Genomic DNA, 18,657 nt, shown 5'->3' with positions numbered 1-18,657 from the left:
ACCTCCGAAAATTGGCAACTATAGTCAGCCGACCCATCCGAAGTACGGTATACGAAGTCGTCTAAGACGAAACCACAAGTTAACTTTCGCTTCCTTATCCGAACAAACCAATTCAAGGAACGACGACAGGGTACATTTGTCTTTGGCATGTTTAAGCTAGGGTCACCCCTGCATATAGTGATTTCAAGTTAGATGCAGCGGAGTCTAAAGTTTGGCTACGAATTGAATACTTGGGCCGCGCGCTCCCAAGGGAATCGTCGTATTAGAGGTCCCACAAGTAGAAGTATGCCGGAACATCAGCTGATTTCTAGTAACTATTTGTGACAAGTGACTGGGTATAAAGACGAATCACCCAGGGAAAGCAGCATCGAGAAACTACTCTTCCACCTTTAGACACTTTGCCTTTAATACTCAGTATCCCTATCTCGACACACCCACGCAATGACAGTTAAGATTCTTGGCACTGTGCTTTTACTAGCCAGCACACTTGCAAATGCCTTGAGCCTAGCGACAGCGAAAGAAAAAAACTTCATCCCTCGTAGCCTTTCGCCTGACAACGAGTCTCGACACCAGCTCCGAGATGTGAAGCACATGACGAGCTCCAATTGGAACGGAGGCGAAGTCGTTGGCCCACGTTTTGAGTCCGTCACGGCAGAGGTCGTTATCCCAAACATCACTTTTCCGTATGGATATAATTCCAGCGCATACTACGCCTCGTCGGTCTGGGTCGGCATCGGCGGAGACCAGCACACGTGCGATAGCCCGAATTGGGCCAACAATGGAGGGCTCATCCAGGGAGGTTACTACTATTTGTACGACAAAGAGGGCGACTTTGGTGTTTTTGCCTTCTATGAATGGTTCCCTAACCCACCGATCTTTCTGGACAACACTCGGGGTATTCTGACTGATATTGGGGATCATGTGCGCATGACTGTAACGCAGAAGGATAACACGACTGGCACTTTTACTTGGGAGAATCTCACTCAGGACAAGAAGTAAGCGATCATTGGAGAGTATTTCTATTTTACATGATCCTAACTTGCTTTGCAGATTTGAAGTCGACTTGACAGCTCCGGTGAATGGGACGCTGTGCACGAATCATGCAGAGTGGATCATTGAGACCTTTATGACACCCGAGAATCCCGAATCCTACTTCCCTGATTTTGGCGAGCTGTCGTTTACCAACATTGAGGCGGTGTCAGAAGCGGGCAAGGTGGCATCGCTGGCTGATGGGTACATCATAGCTGCGCAGCCCAAACCGAACAGTGGAAGGTACCTTACAAGCTGTGAGATAGTAGACGTCGATGGCACAACGTGCAAATGGCTTGGATATAAGGGAATCTTTGACTAGACGACCAAGGTGTTCCGTTTATTACCAATGGCACTTGAGAAGAGAAGGGCGGATTGGTTAATAGTACTTGAAGTGGTTATATCTACTATTATGATGGCAAACATTAAAATAAAGGAATATTTCATCACTGGTGTGCAGTTAAACTGCCCATGTAGTGAAGGGTTTGTGTTGAAAGGTGGGTGCGATCCACGGATGCACGATCTGTCGCGCCCCGTGGAGAGACCAGGCGGTCACTACTGGTAGTCACTACTGGCAGTAACGTGCACACCACTTTTCTTTCCGATTGAAATAAATCACCCGGACTCGCCGCAGGACCTGAGGGATTCGGACTAGAGTAAAATCAGGCTGTCTGTCGTTTCATCGTACGCGGGAAATAAATTGACCCCAAGTCGGCCCGTGCAAGGGATTGCTTTGACCCTGGCGCCAAGCAACATCAAGCATAAGACAACGCATGAAAACAATATCGCCACTGAAACTGGAGGATCAGAATGTTTCAAACATTTCTTGGTATCAGCAGCGCCACAATCCTTCCAAACACGTCGCCTTCGTGTCCCTCATTTCCAGTGTCCTCCCTCCATTCTTGTTCCGACAATTATCTAACATTGGATCAAACTAGTCCAGGGGCTTTCAAAGTGTATCGTTCTTCCGGTTGCGAATTATTCTTCTTCTAAATCAACATCTTTTCAATTCTTCTTTCGGACATACCCAACTCACCAAAACACCATGGCTCCCATGAATATGTTTCGTGCATTCTCCAGATCTCTCATCGCGCTGAGTGCTGCCAGCAGCGCTGTGGCCCAGTCCTACAATGAGAGCATCGTTGGATGCTCTACCGTCGGCTGTCCCACCGTCGAGGGCGGTACCACCAATGACTGCCGAGTTGTGGACAACAATTTTACGGTGATAGGAGTCGCTAGAATTCCCGTCAACACGTCTTCGTCGCTCTCCGGTGTGTCCTGGGTGCAAGGTGTGTCGGTAGTAAATATGACTGACAGTCAATATTCCTACGAAAAGACATTCTACCTCGGCACACCTGCTGAGATGGACATCAGCGATGTGGGTGCATGCGCCTTATTCTTCCACAACACTACTTCGATGGTAAAATTCGATGGCGGTGATGATGAAGAAAGCCAAGGCACCTGCCAAGAGGCCATGTCGGAGAGTTGCGTGGCAGCTATGAATGACCGCGCCAGGGTCCTTGACTACGATGGGCTTACCGTCGATGAGGCGTGCGCCAAGCTGCAGGAGGAGTTTGACAAGAACTTGGATTCCGAATGCACGTCCTTTGCAGGTTCAGATAAATGGACAAACATCACAGTCAAAGGTAAGTTAACCTCTCAGCTGCTTGCAAACCCCAGGCCAGAAATAAATGCTAACACAGCCAGCACTATCCGGCTTATCGGAAATTACCTCAAAGACAAACGGGTCTTCTAATTGTTGGCCAATCCTACCCAAGTCTGACAACCTAAACGTCGTTGAGTCTTATGAATACACCGTAAGTTGAATCCTGCCACTGTGGCACTATTGGTTCGGAACGATCTTACAGTGACATTTTACCAGGGAAACAACTCAGCTGCAGCCATTGCCAAGAACCTTTACGGAATCACGCCCATCCTGACCGTCTTCTTCCCCGGCAACGGGACCATGATCACAAATGCTAGCAGCCAAATGACGTGTATGAAGAGTCTAGGGGACAGCGTTCTGAGCGAGAGCACGAAGAGCAAGGGTGATGGCGATGAGGATAATGACAATGGTGCGACGACACTGGGTGCTAGTGTGGGCGTTAACATGCTGGGTGCAGGTTTCCTTAGTCTTCTATATTTCATTTGAACGTTGGGCTGGAACTGGTGTTTTAGTCAACGATTTACTCGAATTATGTCTTGTTTCTCTTAGTTATAGAAAAGGTCTTGGTTGATCTGCTGGTGCTAGGTCAAGGCTAAGCCCCTCCAGTTAAATTTGAAATGAGGTTCACGGACTGGGTCTTGTTGTTCGCCTCCATCTATGGGTGACCCAACCCAGAAATAGCATATCAAAATACCAACCAGATTGGATCACATGTCCCAATTTCATCGCAATCTTATTGAGCTTTTGGGGACGGACTATAAAACCTGCTATCACAACATTTCGAGGAAGCAAGTTGCGTGGTGGGACTAATATTCCACAAACACTTAGATTGCTACCCTACACCGGTTTTGAGGAGAGGCAGCTTGACTAGGTACTCAAAACTATTAAATCACCAATTGAATCACGGTTTTACCTCTAATATCATTTCCCGTTTGCATTAAATTTTTCCTCCTATTCCTTATTTCTTTCACGTTTAGCCGCGCTCACAATAATCGCCATGGATGCCGATGCCTCGGGATTGTTCGCCTCCCTTTCTCATTAATTCCCTCCCTGTCTCCTCCACGCACCGGGAAATAGCGGGAGATCACCCGCGGCTTGGCGAATATTGCCAGTTCCGTCACTTGCCCCCGCCAGAGCACAACCAGGCTCGTTCGGCACCTGTGGCGTAATTCGATACGATGTTATGTTGGTTGCCTGTTGCATAACAGCTCTGCCTAAAGCCGTGGTCCACCTTTTCCCCGCTGATAAGCCAATTAACACTCCATCTTGACAAATGCTCTCAGCGCTTTGTGTAAGCCTAGCACTAACTCGGCTCCGACACGATGCATCGGTCCCGAGACTAATCCAGCCAGGTAGATTCTGCTTACACCGGGCTGCTCGGGTACGTTAATATGTTGAATCTGACAAACAGACTCGATTGTTTGCCGGATCCTTCGGTTTCGTATAGGTGGAGTGGGCAACATGTTTTAGCCTTACTCGGTTCTCGGCCCTCGATGAATCGCCAGTGGTAACCTCTTATACTCTTAATAAAGGCCACCGCTGCCACCTCCTTGCAACAATAATCTCTACTATTTTCACATCTTTTACATTCAAGCAATACCAAACACATCCGCCGGCCCAAGTATGCCAAACGTGAACGTTGACAGTGGCGAATTGAAGGGCCTTATTCTCCCTAATGGCCTACGCCGTTTTCTAGGAATCCCCTATGCGGAGCCTCCGGTTGGTGACCTGCGCTGGCGGCCGCCGCAACCTGTGAGCCCCTGGACAAACCAGCGCAGTGCTCTGGATTATGGCCCAAGCAGTATGCAGAAACCACCTCTGGCAACATCAATCTACTCAGGCGGGGAGACCAACTTCAGTGAAGACTGCCTGTATCTGAATGTATGGACAGGGAGCGCTGAAGACACCGGTCGACCAGTCATAGTCTGGCTGCACTTCGGAGCGCACCAATTCGGCTCAGCCTCCAACCCGCAATACGACGGCGCTGCACTCGCTGCGGAGGGTATCACAGTTGTGTCGATCAATTGGCGACTGGGCCGCTTTGGCTTTCTGGCACACCCAGATTTGACTGCCGAGTCCGGCTATGGTGGCTCTGGCAACTACGGCCTCATGGATCAAATTGCTGCCCTACAGTGGATTCAACGGAACATCGCCGTCTTTGGCGGCGATCCTGCCAATGTCACCCTTGCTGGTGTCTCGGCGGGCGGGAATAGTGTGCATGCACTGCGAGCCTCACCATTGGCCAAAGGATTGTTCTCGAAAGTCATTGCCATGAGCGGATCAGGAGTAGCACCGCCTGCAGATGGACATGGGCATCCTGGAAATATATCCACACTGGCTGCAGCAGAGCAGGCTGGAACGGAGCTCGCTGAGATACTAGGGTCTCCATTCATTGCTGAAATGCGGAAGTTGCCCGCAGAGACGATCATGGCAGCTAAATGTAAGACCCCTGCCCCTACTTCTTAACACATCCCGTCATTATGAGTCACTTGTTCCCTGGGTCTGCAATCCTGATACTCATCTTTCGGGAAAACATTAACAATTCTCCGACATGTCATGAGCTGATTGCTAACTTTACCCATTTAGTACCTCGCATGAAAGGGTGTTGGTCCTTTGACATAATCCCAGGGGCCAAAATCAGTTTGCATGTGTTTGATACGGGCTACCCCATAGTTGATGGACATGTGCTGAGGCAGACACCCCTAAAAGCTTTCTTGTCTGGCACGGTTATTGATACTCCCATGCTGGCAAGCAACACCGGGAACGAGGCATCAGGCCTCCCTCATATCAAAACTGTGACTGAGTACCAGACATATGTCACGAAGACTTTCCCTTCACACGCAGAGAATATTCTCAAACTTTACCCAGCGAGCACCGATAACGATGCCAGGTTCGCCAGTTGGGATCTCATTCAGGATCAGATTTTCGTGTGGTCAACCTGGACTGCTGCGCGGCTTCAGTCACGGATGCTCAAGTCGCCAGTTTGGTACTCTCGATTCCTACGCGCGCCACCAATAGCGATCGGGGCGGCGGAGCGGGAGTATGCTGGGGCGTTTCATGCTGCCGACGTCATGTATGCTTTTGGGAATCTTGATAAGCGGCCTTGGGACTGGACTGATGATGACCGGACCCTCTCGGCGGCGTTGATGTGGACGTGGATCAACTTTGCGCGTACTGACAATCCAAATATGAAGGGCGAAGTGAGTTGGCCACATCTTGAGCTAGGAAGCAAGACGGTAAAGATTTGGGATATTGAGCCAAGGATGGAATTGGATGGGCCTGCACCGGAGAGAATGGCTTTCTGGGATGCATATCATGGGATCGATTCCTGTTTCATTTAGTCACAAATCCAAAAGCATCCTAGTCGTAGCACATTTAGTAACAGGCAGATCAAAGTGTTGGTACTGAACGGTGTGACGTCTGCTGGTATATCCAATGGATGATGGCGACTTTGATTTAGTCAAGGGAATTTCCTTGATCTCGTGACTATAAAGTCGATAGCACAGGTGAGAGAGGCATTCATCCAGGCGTTGAACGATTCTGGGCCCATAGCGTTTATCGGCATCGCTAATAGGAGTGAGAAAGTAGGTCATTTGTGCCCTGTCAAGAGTTACAGGACAACAGATGGGGCCCGAATGTGAAGGGCTCAGTTGCTGATCCGGGACAAGGACGGGGAGAGATACTGCCAAAATGACAGCATATTACCCTACGGGCTTCACCCTCGTTCAAGTTTCCACAGTAAATTGTGCGTGCTTCCGGGTTCGCACTGAGTGGCCGTTCCCGGTCCATCAATAACCGCTGGTTAGTGCATGGTTTAACCGCGGACTTCGACTTACCACTATTTCTTTAGTCAAATTACGAGCCGGGCCCAAGATGCCAAGGCTAGAGGACCCTTAGAACAGGCTTGCTACTCTCACCAGATATTCACGATTGCAATAGGTCTAGCCTAGCCTGGGGTTAATCTTCTCTACATGTAATGGTCACAACCGCTCGCTTCCTGGACCCTGGCTGGAACTCACAATTGCGGCGTGTCTCAGCTCATACATACATGGTCCGCAAAAGTGGAGTTGCGTACTACCAAGATGGGGGGAAGTCCCGAGACTCCGGAAACGGGGAGTTATGAGAGCCCGAGACTAAGTTGTCTATGAACACTCTTCACCAATCTACGAAAATTCAACCTTGATCACGTCAAATGAGGTGGCTAGTTCTCAGTCATTTAATATCTTGCATAACTAAGCCGCCATGGCTAACACTTACGGATCGCTCTCTTTGTAGCGATGTCTATTCCTCCTCACCGTGGCCTTGGCTCGGGTTGCCGGCGCCGCGGATCCCTGTGTCCCGGAAAACTTTTCGTTCCCCGAGATTTCGGGAATAGAGGGGGCAACGATCACTGCCTCCCGTCTTGCAGGCTACAAAGGATACTCTGGATGGAAGCCGGAAGCGAGTTTGATTGGTGCCGAGGGTGTTAGTGCCTGCAATGTCACCGTGTCGTATACACACGCCGGGGAGGGCGACCTGGTCACCGTACACATCTGGCTGCCGCTTGAAAATTACAACTCACGCTTCGTCGGCGCTGGTGGCGGTGGATGGCTGAGTGGCGAGATTGGTGAGGACATCATGTCTCTGTTCGCATACCAGGGCTACGCTGTTGCCGCTACTGATGGTGGCTACAACCACAATCCCTTCTCAACTGCGGACTCATGGCTCATGGAGAGCCCAGGGAAATTGGCTCTTCCACTTCTCACAAACTTCGCACATCGAGCAGTCCACGACATGACTCTAATCAGCAAGCATGTTGTGGCAAGCTACTACGGAGAGGAGCCAAAGTTCTCGTACTGGCAAGGCTGCTCAACTGGCGGGAGGCAGGGTCTTGACCTGGCACAGCGACATCCTGAGGACTATGATGGCATCTGGGCTAGCTGTCCTACAGTGAGCTTCCTCGCTCTCTTGATGTCGATGTTATGGCCGCAAGTGGTCATGAACACAGCACTGGTGTACCCATCTGCATGTCAGTTCGAAGCCATCAGAATGGCTGCTATTGAAGCCTGTGATGAGCTTGATGGGGTCAAGGATGGAGTCATCTCTCGAGATAATCTTTGCAAATTCGACCCAGAAACAGTCATCGGCAAAGAGTTCGATTGCGATGGAACTAAGATCAACATCTCTAAGGAGGTAGTGCAAGTCACGAAGGCAATGCTCCAGGGGCCAGTGGACGTCGAAGGAAAACAACTTTTCCCAGGAACAACCCATGGTACCGCAGCTGCTGGTTTCATGGCAACAGATAATACCGTCTGTACAGGCGAGAATTGCACGGCGGGTAGACCATTCACGATTTCAAGCGATTGGGTCCGACTGCTGTTGAAGAAGGACCCATCCTTCGACGTTACCACCATAAACCGGGAGGAGTTTACACAACTGTTTCACCAAAGTGTGCAGGAATACAACGATTTGATTGGTAGCAACAACCCTGATTTACGAAAGTTTCAAGAAGGGGGCAAGAAGATGATCACCTGGCATGCGACCAACGACGAAGCCATCAGCATCAACTCCATGCGGCAATACTACGACAGTGTCGTCGCGTTTGATATGCAGAACAACGTGGACACTGCGAGTTACTATCGGTTTTTCGAGGTTCCTGGAGCAACCCATTGCTCAGCGACTCCAGGGGTGTATTACCCCCTGAATGGGTTTAATGTTCTACAAGAGTGGGTGGAGAATGGTGTGGTGCCGACCATTTTGGATACTGTCCCATTGGGCGAGCATCAGAAGGGTGAAGGAGCGGAAAGTCATCCTCTTTACCCTTATCCGACGGTTTCTGCCCCAGCTGCAAAGGAGCTTATCCCCGATGACGCTGAGGATACGCATGACACCCAGAAAATTATCAAGGATGAGCTATGAGATGTCAAGTAAAGTATCATAGAAAGAGATGATGTCTCGTTCTGGATTTCTAAGACCCAGCTAAAAGCTGATGGTACACCAAGTGATCCATGCCCACTCATATTGCCATTATCGTTGTGAGCTCGTCAAACAACCTGCCAACTGAGATAGGTGACAGAGTGTAGATAAGAAGTGACAGGAGGTTGTGAAGCCATTAAACAGTAGAAGTATTGTGTTAATATCCACTTGTAACCAGCCGCGAGAACTTACCGCCGACACCGACAGCTATCTTAGATATCGTGTCTGAATCCCGAGTATTCTCCAGAAAAATCATCACGAGAGTGAATTTTCGTCCAGCGTTCGGCTTCTGCTGCCGCGTATCAGTGGATCCCATTTCATTCACCCCGCCCTTGCGTAGTCAATTGGCTAGTGCCGACTGTCCTCACCTCCATGAGTTCGGCCGTTGACGATATCTCGCACTCGCACATCACGACGGATGCAACCTCTTCTCTTGCTTTGACCCTCTCCCCGCTTCTTTGTACGGCTCAGCCTCAAGATTTCATACAATAATCAACTATCCTCGACGCGATACACAAAATGAGCTCTTATCAGCCAGCCCCGCTCCCCGTCTCCAACCCCACCTCGTCGTACTGGTTGAGTCAGCCTCATCCAGTGCTCGAAAACTTCTGCTCGTGAGCCACACAAGTTCGCCTTTGGGTGGATTCAGTCTTGAAATGAAGGGACTCTGACACATTAGGAGCAGCGGCGGGGAGCTTCCGTCGCATGCGGACACTGTTATCATTGGATCCGGTATCACCGGGGCTCTAATAGCGCAGCAGCTATTTGCAAGGAGCCCCAATGCGAACGGGAAGCGTATTGTGATGCTTGAAGCCCGAAGTGTTACTAGCGGGGCTACTGGTCGTAATGGTACGTGAATGCGATGACACTCTGCCTCCAGATGCTTCCTCTTCTATCGTTGAGTTGACGAAACGGCACGCTGATGTTGGATACTAAATTCAGGCGGCCATATCAAGCCAGATTGCTACAAGAACTTCGCTACCTTCCAAAAACGTCATGGTTCCGAAATGGCCAAGATGTTGTGCCGCTATGAGCTCGAAAATATGAAGGAATCAGCCCAGTTCATCATTGACCAAGGGCTCGATGACGTGGTTGATCTCGTCAAGACCCACGCAGTGGATGTCTTCATGGACAAAAAGGCCTGGGAAGACGCACAGCACTCGTTGAAACTGTACCGCGAAGCTGGTGGGGATTTGAGCGACATCACTGTGCATGACCAGGCCCAGTCAGAGCAGGTGAGTGCTCAGCAGACGGCGGAAGAAGACTATGTGTTGACCCAATGGCGCTTTGTAGAAATTCCGTTTCAAAGGTGTCCTTGGTGCAGTGTCGTACCCGGCATGTAGCCTCTGGCCTTACAAGCTGGCCGTTGGCCTCATCGAAAGAGCCGTCTCTGATGGGCTTCAGCTCTTCACCAACACACCAGCAGTAGCAATCTCCCCAGCACCGAATGGCAAATGGCATATCGAAACGAACAAAGGCCGCATCACGTGCGATAGGATTTTCCACGCTACAAATGCATACATCTCGAAACTGGTTCCGGACTTTGCGGGCAAAATCGTCCCAGTCAAGGGCAACGTCGTCGCTATTGATCCCGGATCTGGGTTCTCATCTCAGCCCCTAGATCATACATGCAGCATACAGTGGGGAAGTGACTTTGACTACATGATCCAGCGGCCCACGGATGGAAAGCCGTTCATCTTTGGCGGTGGTGATCTCGCGCACCCAAGAAAGCTTGCCGGACCCTTCGGTGACGCGGATGACTCAACCACGACTCCAGAGATCGTCGACGCTCTCCTCCAATTCCCCGCCAAGTACATGAAAGGGTGGGGCGATAAAGCATCTGCCCGTGTGGCTTGGTCTGGCATTATGGGATTCACGGCGGACGATCAGCCCTTCATCGGTGAACTACCGGGACGTACCGGTCAATTCGTGGCAGCTGGCTATACTGGCCATGGCAAGTTTCCAGATTTGATCAAACTAAAAAGGCACAAAGACTGACATCTAGCAGGAATGGCTCGAGTTTTTCTTGCCGCAAAAGCTTTGGTCCGGTTAGCTCACAATGAAACAGTTGATCCAAGAGTTCCGGGGGTTTACTTTGACATTGAGACAAGATTGAAGCAAAAGGATGAGGAATGGGATAGCATTTTGAAGGAAGGCTACAGCGGACTTGAGGAATCCCGACGCGTGCCGCTACAAAAACTTTAGATTCTCGCCCTGGTATTCCAGCCGAAGGATTGGCGAGAGACGAGTATATCTATTTGCTTCCCAATTTATGTCTCAAACATTTAGTCCAGGTTTATGTGCCTTGTCGTTAAATAACCAGACACTGTGAATTACTGCTTAGATTCAAATTCGGTATACCTCCCCGGCTACACAGGCTCGTATTTCTAGCAGTACAAGAGCGGAGAGAATTGCAGCTCTAGCAAGAGGTCACAGGCCGTTGACAATAAACATCCAGATTCAGGAATTCATTAAAAATACAAGCAAGAAGAAAAGTAAGGAATGAATATAATTTTGCTCAATTATCTTGCATGAAGCAGTGCAGTGTAAAATATAACCCCGGCGACTGATTGCTGCGTCCACCGAGCGATACCGAGGAGCTTAAGTGGGGACTTTCGGCAATTCCTCCAGGTCTATCCGAACTACCAATCTCTCTCTTCGACAAAGTGGCACAGAATTTAGGTTATTTCAGAAGGCCCTGTGGTTAAGCCATTGTGCGCATTAAGTAGAGGTAGCTTCAGCTAATTCTACAGTCGGAATGGGGAGAATGGTGCTTGCTTTCTAGAGTCCTTCCACTCGCCTTGCGACAGCCATTTCGAGCCAAACGTACCGAGCAATAAATAGAGGAGATATCCTAATCCTCGCCCACATATTCCTGCTTCTTGCTCAAGTCGTACCATATCTTTACTTAGCATATTAGAACCTGTAATTTTCAGTAACCTCTTGGTGGATCGCCATTCAATTCCGGTTGAAACTAAAATTCAGCTCCGAGGAGAGATTTAGCCACTTCAGCAAGATCGTACCTCGGCTGTGCGTCATGCCAACCGGAGATTTAGCCGCAAATCAGGCCATGATATTAACTAGCCGACGCAATTCTGTCAGGTTAGTGAACCTGCGGTGACAATTGGCATTCGCCAATCCCAATCGGGAGCATACTCATGCGCAATTCCCGCGGTCACTAGCCGACGGACATTTCGAGCTTCGCGTGCGGGGAAAGTAGACTTAACGCGCGATGACCCCCGGACTCCTCGGCGACCTAGAGGCAAGAAGGGAAAGTGAGATGGCGGAGTGCAAGGATACCTGATTTCGCACTGAAAAAGCTGCCGGTGTTTTATTTATAAAGGATTTAAGATGTCGATGTGTTGCCATTCGATCTTGTCTTGATTTTATCAGGAGTCGCATTAATAAAAGTTTGTGTACGTCAATAGGCTTTACATAGGCCCTGTGTTTATTAGGAAACATTGCCATCATGGTATTCACACCGCCGGCATGGGTTCCTCAGTTACCCATAGGTTCGTAACCAGCCACTCGATAGAGCTGGATTTTAATCCCCGTCACAGATCCGCCGGACTCCATCACCATCGCTGAGTTTATGAGCAACGAAACGTACGGCCGGTATCCCATCGTCAAATCTCGAAATCCTTACACCTGTGGTCTCACAGGTAAGACGTACAGTGCCGCTGAGGTGATTGAGAGAGAACACTGCCTCGCTCGCGGGATAGGGCAAGCGCTAGGCTTCGACCCTTACGACGGCTCGGAATGGGACAGGGTTGTTGCAATATTCTCTTTGAATACGGTATGACCATCCCACCCAGGTGGCGATATTGAGATGACTCATACTAGCATCAAGATTGACTATATTTCCGTCACACATGCGATTCATCGGCTCAATGGCATCGTCACACCCGCCAGTGCCGTGTACTCGACTTCGGAGCTTGAGCATCAGCTCCGCTATTCCGGTGCCAAGGCACTATTCACCTGTGTGCCACTATTACCAGTAGCTCTGAAGGCTGCTGATGCAGCTGGAATTCCGCGAGATAATATTTTTATCCTCCCAATGCCGAAGGCAGGTACTATGCTGCCATATAAGACGGTGGACGACCTAATAAATGCCGGCCGAGGTTTGCCTAAATTGCCACCTCTGAAATGGTCTCAGGGTCAAGGAAGTCGTCAGGTAGCATTTCTGTGCTATTCTAGTGGAACTTCTGGATTGCCTGTAAGTCTGGTATGAGCGGCGAGAGTTTTTAACTTCACTTACAAATGATTAGAAAGCTGTCATGATCTCACACCGCAATGTCATTGCCAATATTCTCCAAAAGAGGACCTTTGAGTCAATTCCACGAAAGTCGCAAGGTGTCGACACACAGGTGATCCTTGGCCTGTTACCCTTTAGTCACATTTACGGCCTTGTCTTGATTACCCATGTGAGCGCCTTTCGCGGAGACGAGGTTATCGTACAGCCACGGTTTGAGCTTGAACGGTGTCTGGCTGCCATTGCCCAGTTCAAGATTCAACAACTGAACCTCGTGCCCCCGATTTTGATTCAGATGTTGAAAAATCAGGAGAAGTGTCGAAAGTACGACCTTAGCAGCGTGCGCTTTGTCTACACGGGAGCAGCACCACTGGGTCGCGAAACTGCAGAAGATCTTATGTCGATTTATCCAAAATGGCACATTGGCCAGGGTTATGGTGAGATTCTCAATTATGTACCGGATAATCAGGATACTAATCCAAAAGTCAAGGTCTCACCGAAACGGCGACAGTCGTCACATCGACTAGCGAGCTGGACATACTTATAGGGTCAACAGGGTCTTTGGTTCCAGGAACGAAAGCCAAAATCATCGACTCTCAGGGAAGTGAGGTTACCGACTATGATGTTCCCGGCGAGTTGTTTGTGCAAAGTCCATCCGTGGTCCTGGGATATCTCAACAGCGAAAAGGCCACGGCAGAGACATTTGTGTGGCACGACGATGGCCGCTGGATGCGAACTGGCGACGAGGTGGTGGTACGAAAATCACCCGCGGGGAACGAGCATTTCTTTATCGTCGACCGCATCAAAGAGTTGATCAAAGTTAAGGTAAACGCTGTCTTATTTCTATGTCATGCGACGTTAATGAAGTCCGGAAAATACTGACAAAGCACACAGGGTCACCAAGTTGCTCCTGCAGAGTTAGAAGCGCACTTGTTGACACATCCATATGTTGCTGATTGTGCGGTTATCCAAGTTCCCCATGAAAGTTCCGGTGAAGTCCCGAAGGCATTTGTAGTCAAGTCGGAAGAAGCCAGGAGCAAAGTGGATACTGATGTAGTCGAGGATATCTGCAAGCATGTAGAGAATCATAAAGCAAGACACAAGTGGCTGAAGGGCGGGGTTGAGTTTGTGGACTCGATTCCAAAGAGTGCGACGGGTAAGATCTTGCGGCGACTATTGAGAGATAGAGAGAAGCAAGCGCGGAATGCGAAGAAGGAGAAATTGTAACGGTAGAAATAGAACTAATTGGAATTTGAGGATCAAGTTAGATTACAATCGATGAGTACTTGTCGATACCACTAACCATAATTGTAACATGAACCATGAAAGTACGATTCGGGTTATAAGGCGGTCACGCAGAATATGGCATTGAATATCTGTGAACACAGCCTTTCAGACTACTTAAACGTTTCTGGCATCTCAGCATGACTCGGCAACACAACCCAAAGTGGTCCCATACTTCACAGGGCCGCCAACTTGGGCGATCTGAAGCACACATAAGATAACATAACCAATACCTTCTCCGGCAACCCCTCCTGCAGCTACAGGATAGATATACCTCGCATGGGATACTGGTGACCATCTCTTCCAGAAGTGAGCAGCAACAGTTCCTATGGCCACTGTGATGGTGGTGGTGGAACCCGGAATAGTCATGGCGAGCCCAACTACTGACATGTTCGGAACGAACTTGGCCCAGCTGCTCAGTTTAGCATGGCGGACGAGCCAGCGTTTTAAGACGACACTCGCGACACCTATGAGAGATAATATGACGGAAAAGATCCAACTGGATCGGGATATCGGGAATTTCTCTGAAAGGATGGCTATGGTGACAATTCGCCAGGACGTGACCGCCGGCGTGGCAAACTGACAAGACGTTGCAGTAGAATCGATAATGCAAGGATATGCGTTCACGAACAGCATGAACAGGGCCGGAGAGACAATCACGGCAACAAGCGTGCCAGCGACCTGCGCATACCATTGCTGGCGAGCCGGGGTTCCAAGGAGGAAGCCAGTACGGAAATCCTGCACCAGCTCGGCAGCTTGCTGGCCAGCCGCAGAGGAAAGAGTTGCGCCCAATAGATTGACTCGCGCCGCTTGATCATAGCCTGTTGTTGGGATTTGGTCGCGCAAAATGGCCCCGGTGATGAACTGAGAGCCTTTCGCGACGACTGTAATAGGAGTAGTTCCAGAGGCTCCGTATACTTGGATGACGACAAATGACCAGAGGAAGCCGAGAACTAAGCTCAGGATGTTCATTCCAGGAGCAAAGCTGAACAAGTATTTGAATGCGACCAGGGAGATGATGAAGGAGACTCCAGCCACGGAAGACCACTCCCACCATCGTACTTGTTGATCCTTGGGGACTGGTTCAGGTATAGCAGCGAAAGCATCTGCAGTGGTTTCTGATTTGGGATGAGAATTGGTTGGAAGGGCATCCGGCTCGTCATTGGTATCACTTCTCTTGGTCCTCGTCACTCCCTGCTTTATACGGCGACCTCCGTATTGAACAAGAAGAGCCAAGTTCTTCCCCTCCAGTGCAATGCCTGTAAGAGATACAGCAAGCATCATAAAGACTGCTGGCCACAATACCCAGTATCGGGGCGAAGGCAGGTCCACAAAATGAGTTGGATCAAAGGCGTTATAAGTAACCAGGTCAGGGTACACCTCGCTGTAGGCAAGTCCTCCTGCGGCTCCTGTAGCAACGAGGATAGGTCCGATGATGCCCCAGGCCAAGACTGTACCAAACAAGTAAGACATCGAGGCGTTGAGGTCGATCAACATGCCCATTCCGATCATTGACGGGGACCAGGACCACGAAAGCCAGCCCCAGTTGACGGCAGCGATGATCGAATGCCCGCCCCATTTGTAGATCCACCAGAAGGGATTCCAGGTATAAAGGATACCAGGCGCGTAGGACGTAGCAACCGACCAAACACACGAGATGCAGAAAGTGATGGTGATTCCCCTGACGTTGTCTTTGGCTTGGGTAGTTCCGTCTGTCCCGGAGTGCAGCGCTCGAATGGTGATGGCGGACGCCGATCCCATAGGAAAATACAGACTGAGCTGTCGTGCCAGTCGTAGGATAAACACTTTCCGAAAAGGCACGGTAAAGCCCAGGCCCCAAAGTCCAGAGACGGCTGCGAAGCATACTAGTTTCCCATAGTCAGACCTTGGGTTGGAACCGAGCAGGTTCAGCTGGTACATGGCTGGAATTCCGCTGATAAACATGAATCCTATGCCAATGGCGCCTAGGGCTGTGGCCTGGATAATGTTGTTTTCGTGGGGTCCAAAGTAACCGGACAGTAGAGGCATCTAAGGGTAGACAATTTAGGCAAGGCCCTTCATAACGGCAGAGGGATTCAGACTTACATGCGACTTCTCTAAGAACTTCAATGCGGCAAAGCCAAAAATGGCAGAGAAAAGTGTTGCGTCAGCACCCAGTCCACTCTTCAGGCCTGATTCACCATGCCATTAGCCTACAATACGCTTAGAGAAGGGCCGGATATAGTTTACCTAGGTACATGTTTGAGCAGGCGATCAAAGTCCCGAGCACAGCACCAGTCACAACAGCCCGAACAGTAAGGATTTGTCCGCCATCGTAGGGAGCCACGCCCGAGAGCGGCTGGAATTGGTCTTCGATTTCGACTTCTCCGAGGGCAATACTCTTCGAGTCAGACCTAGCTGTCTCTTGTCGTTCGAGAGGTGAAATTGCACTCTTGATGTCCTTTTCTGGAGCCTCCTCACGGCTCTGAAGCTCCATTGTTTGTGGATCAATAATCGGGTACAGAGTGAGAACAAACTGTTATCCTTTCTGAGCACTTATCGCACGACGATGTGATTTTGCATGAAAAGTGATCATTGAGAGCTCATAATGCCGACTTGTTGCTCTACTTATAAGTCCGGGCGCTCCAGGTCTTATCAGCGGTAAGATAAAAGACACCAGTAAAGCCACCAAGATACCGCCCTATCAGCAACAACGCTAATGATCTATTATGCAGATATGCTCGCCGCTAAAATGCGGGGTTAGAGAGCAGCTGCACGACTTCTTATCAGGTAAAATGTTGCCAGAACAGGTAATAACTTGGCACAATTGATGTACAATCCGCTTAGTGACTGCAACAAGTATCCCGGTCATACGGCAGATGCAATCTCAATCAGCCCATTATGCAGTCTCCTCTAAGTCGATCTCAGTCTATCATGTATCCAAGACTCAATCAAGAACAGCGCCTCCTCCGGCTTATCAGAAGGAACCATGTGCCCAGCGTCATAGACCTCCACAAAGCTCAACCCTTCAGCTTGTTTGAAAGTCCCTATCTCCCGCTTATCCATTGTGAACGGCTGAAAATCACGGGCTTGGAATGCCGGTTGATGTTTCCAGCGCATGTTGTGCACGAGGTTCTTCTCGCCCGCAGCATTGCAATACCAGTCCTTGTTCCCTACATACACAAGAACTCTGTAATTCTGTAATCTGTTAGCATAATGCAGTGCACATCTGTAGTTAGAGAATCTCTTACTTGGTCCAGTAGTTCCTCGGCCCAGGTGATGGAGTCAGCCTCCATATCACCAGAATCGACGAAATTTTGGAACAATTCTGCATCAACAATATTGAACTTGACATCTTCGGGTACTCCAAGCTTTTGCATTGTGATGGAAGAGTTTAGGTACTGCTCAACCCACTCGGCAATGTCATAACACAAGCCACCGTTCTCGCAGCGCTGGCGAAAGTCATAGGGATTGAGATGTTCTGCGTGGATGAATGCAACACTCTTGTCTCGGCAGTAGTCGAGCACTTTGCCGCATACATCTTTGTTCTCTTTCAACTCTGCACACACCCGCAGCATATTTTCACACTGGGGCATATGGGATTCGATGATCGCACATGTAGTCTTGTTGAAGATGGGTGAGTCGCCAAGACAGCCCGTGGGGTAGAAGCCCGACCACTGCAAATTCTGAGACAACTGCGCATTCCCCAAACCAATGCCTTTCAGGTTGATTCGAGCCTCTGAGACATTTGACGTAGACGAAATTAGCCGCGTCATCGGTGACGACTGCCGCTGATGGATCCTCCTGGCAAGCGCTGGGACCCAAGACCCAGCGTACGATTCACCCATGATGTAGAAATCTTGACGTGCGTACTGTGGAAACTCTTCCATGAAGTTTGTGAGAAACGCATACATGTCTGTCATGGCATCATCGAGATTTTTCACTGGGTCGTCTGAATAGGAAAAGCCAACATTGACAGGCTGGCTACACCAACAAAGTTAGCTCAATCCACTACATAAACCAGATATGAAAATAGTGACAAAAGTCACCAAGGATGAATGGATGTAGAAATTAGTAGACTCACTCCACAAAGATCAGGTTCGCGTGGTTGTTCCAGGCATACGGGTTCCGCTTCGTTGCGTTTGGCCCATCGATCAGGCAAGGGCCAAGTTCTCCAAAGAGGCCGAACGCTACCGACGAGGCCCCTGGGCCACCGTTCATCCAAAGAATGACCGGATCGGTAGACGGGCTATCACGACTTTCGGCGAGCCAGAAAAATAGGTGCTTGGAGTTATCAGCTAATTGCGATTAGCTTAGTCCTGCTGCAAGTGTCTGCCTCTCGCCCTACCAAAGTCAAAGTAGCCAACCTTGCCGCTATCTTCGGATGCGCAGACACTCTGGGGCGCATCTTGGAGTCGAAATGTACCATATCCAAAGGCGGAAGCGGTGCTTGCAAGGACGCAATACCAGGGGCGCACCATGGCGGCAAACG

General features: G+C 49.7%; 8 protein-coding genes across 8 annotated transcripts; 6 read left to right on the top strand and 2 right to left on the bottom strand.

Moving 5' to 3' along the window:
- Positions 1–387: 387 nt before the first annotated feature.
- Positions 388–1,398, top strand: BGZ61DRAFT_432093 (concanavalin A-like lectin/glucanase domain-containing protein). Its single transcript, XM_046243874.1, has 2 exons — positions 388–995; positions 1,051–1,398. Exons 1-2 carry the CDS (start codon positions 442–444, stop codon positions 1,349–1,351), a joined length of 855 nt encoding a protein of 284 aa, XP_046096816.1. The 5' UTR covers positions 388–441; the 3' UTR covers positions 1,352–1,398.
- A 994-nt stretch (positions 1,399–2,392) lies between these two features.
- On the top strand, positions 2,393–3,219 carry BGZ61DRAFT_432089 (uncharacterized protein; the record flags this gene model as incomplete). Its single annotated transcript, XM_046243873.1, has 3 exons — positions 2,393–2,675; positions 2,737–2,846; positions 2,912–3,219. The coding sequence occupies 3 exons, from the start codon at positions 2,393–2,395 to the stop codon at positions 3,179–3,181; spliced, it is 663 nt and encodes a 220-aa protein (XP_046096815.1). The 3' UTR covers positions 3,182–3,219.
- A 1,099-nt stretch (positions 3,220–4,318) lies between these two features.
- Positions 4,319–6,036, top strand: BGZ61DRAFT_499346 (para-nitrobenzyl esterase; the record flags this gene model as incomplete). Its single annotated transcript, XM_046251390.1, has 2 exons — positions 4,319–5,135; positions 5,282–6,036. 2 exons carry the CDS (start codon positions 4,319–4,321, stop codon positions 6,034–6,036), a joined length of 1,572 nt encoding a protein of 523 aa, XP_046096814.1.
- A 349-nt stretch (positions 6,037–6,385) lies between these two features.
- BGZ61DRAFT_510204 (Tannase/feruloyl esterase) lies at positions 6,386–8,876 on the top strand (the record flags this gene model as incomplete). Its single annotated transcript, XM_046252052.1, has 3 exons — positions 6,386–6,440; positions 7,104–8,465; positions 8,616–8,876. The coding sequence occupies 3 exons, from the start codon at positions 6,386–6,388 to the stop codon at positions 8,711–8,713; spliced, it is 1,515 nt and encodes a 504-aa protein (XP_046096813.1). The 3' UTR covers positions 8,714–8,876.
- A 136-nt stretch (positions 8,877–9,012) lies between these two features.
- On the top strand, positions 9,013–11,038 carry BGZ61DRAFT_462891 (FAD dependent oxidoreductase). Its single transcript, XM_046247360.1, has 5 exons — positions 9,013–9,264; positions 9,336–9,499; positions 9,593–9,885; positions 9,944–10,604; positions 10,659–11,038. Exons 1-5 carry the CDS (start codon positions 9,170–9,172, stop codon positions 10,853–10,855), a joined length of 1,410 nt encoding a protein of 469 aa, XP_046096812.1. The 5' UTR covers positions 9,013–9,169; the 3' UTR covers positions 10,856–11,038.
- Positions 11,039–12,119: 1,081 nt separating this feature from the next.
- On the top strand, positions 12,120–14,129 carry BGZ61DRAFT_367930 (AMP-binding enzyme; the record flags this gene model as incomplete). Its single annotated transcript, XM_046241841.1, has 6 exons — positions 12,120–12,162; positions 12,211–12,446; positions 12,501–12,866; positions 12,919–13,339; positions 13,393–13,727; positions 13,797–14,129. 6 exons carry the CDS (start codon positions 12,120–12,122, stop codon positions 14,127–14,129), a joined length of 1,734 nt encoding a protein of 577 aa, XP_046096811.1.
- Positions 14,130–14,321: 192 nt separating this feature from the next.
- On the bottom strand, positions 14,322–16,662 carry BGZ61DRAFT_499342 (OPT oligopeptide transporter protein-domain-containing protein; the record flags this gene model as incomplete). The annotated part of the gene is made up of 3 exons (XM_046251389.1): positions 14,322–16,214; positions 16,272–16,357; positions 16,416–16,662. 3 exons carry the CDS (start codon positions 16,660–16,662, stop codon positions 14,322–14,324), a joined length of 2,226 nt encoding a protein of 741 aa, XP_046096810.1.
- Positions 16,663–16,846: 184 nt separating this feature from the next.
- Positions 16,847–18,646, bottom strand: BGZ61DRAFT_562575 (Alpha/Beta hydrolase protein; the record flags this gene model as incomplete). The annotated part of the gene is made up of 4 exons (XM_046255859.1): positions 16,847–17,363; positions 17,417–18,149; positions 18,250–18,463; positions 18,514–18,646. The coding sequence occupies 4 exons, from the start codon at positions 18,644–18,646 to the stop codon at positions 17,079–17,081; spliced, it is 1,365 nt and encodes a 454-aa protein (XP_046096809.1). The 3' UTR covers positions 16,847–17,078.
- Positions 18,647–18,657: the final 11 nt, after the last annotated feature.

This window comes from Ilyonectria robusta, assembly GCF_021365365.1.
Source record: "Ilyonectria robusta strain PMI_751 chromosome Unknown BGZ61scaffold_33, whole genome shotgun sequence".
NCBI lineage: Eukaryota > Fungi > Ascomycota > Sordariomycetes > Hypocreales > Nectriaceae > Ilyonectria > Ilyonectria robusta.
The sequence above is the reverse complement of the archived record's forward strand: the minus strand, read 5'-3'. Positions and strand labels throughout refer to the sequence as shown.

What these genes read in the sequence shown, in the direction of transcription:
- BGZ61DRAFT_432093 (XM_046243874.1), top strand. Translation starts at nt 442, where the DNA reads ATGACAGTTAAGATTCTTGGCACTGTGCTTTTACTAGCCAGCACACTT. An exon ending in AATCTCACTCAGGACAAGAA is followed by an intron (nt 996 to 1,050) that starts GTAAGCGATCAT and finishes CTTGCTTTGCAG; the next exon opens with ATTTGAAGTCGACTTGACAG.
- BGZ61DRAFT_462891 (XM_046247360.1), top strand. Translation starts at nt 9,170, where the DNA reads ATGAGCTCTTATCAGCCAGCCCCGCTCCCCGTCTCCAACCCCACCTCG. An exon ending in ACCAGGCCCAGTCAGAGCAG is followed by an intron (nt 9,886 to 9,943) that starts GTGAGTGCTCAG and finishes GGCGCTTTGTAG; the next exon opens with AAATTCCGTTTCAAAGGTGT. An exon ending in AGCTGGCTATACTGGCCATG is followed by an intron (nt 10,605 to 10,658) that starts GCAAGTTTCCAG and finishes GACATCTAGCAG; the next exon opens with GAATGGCTCGAGTTTTTCTT.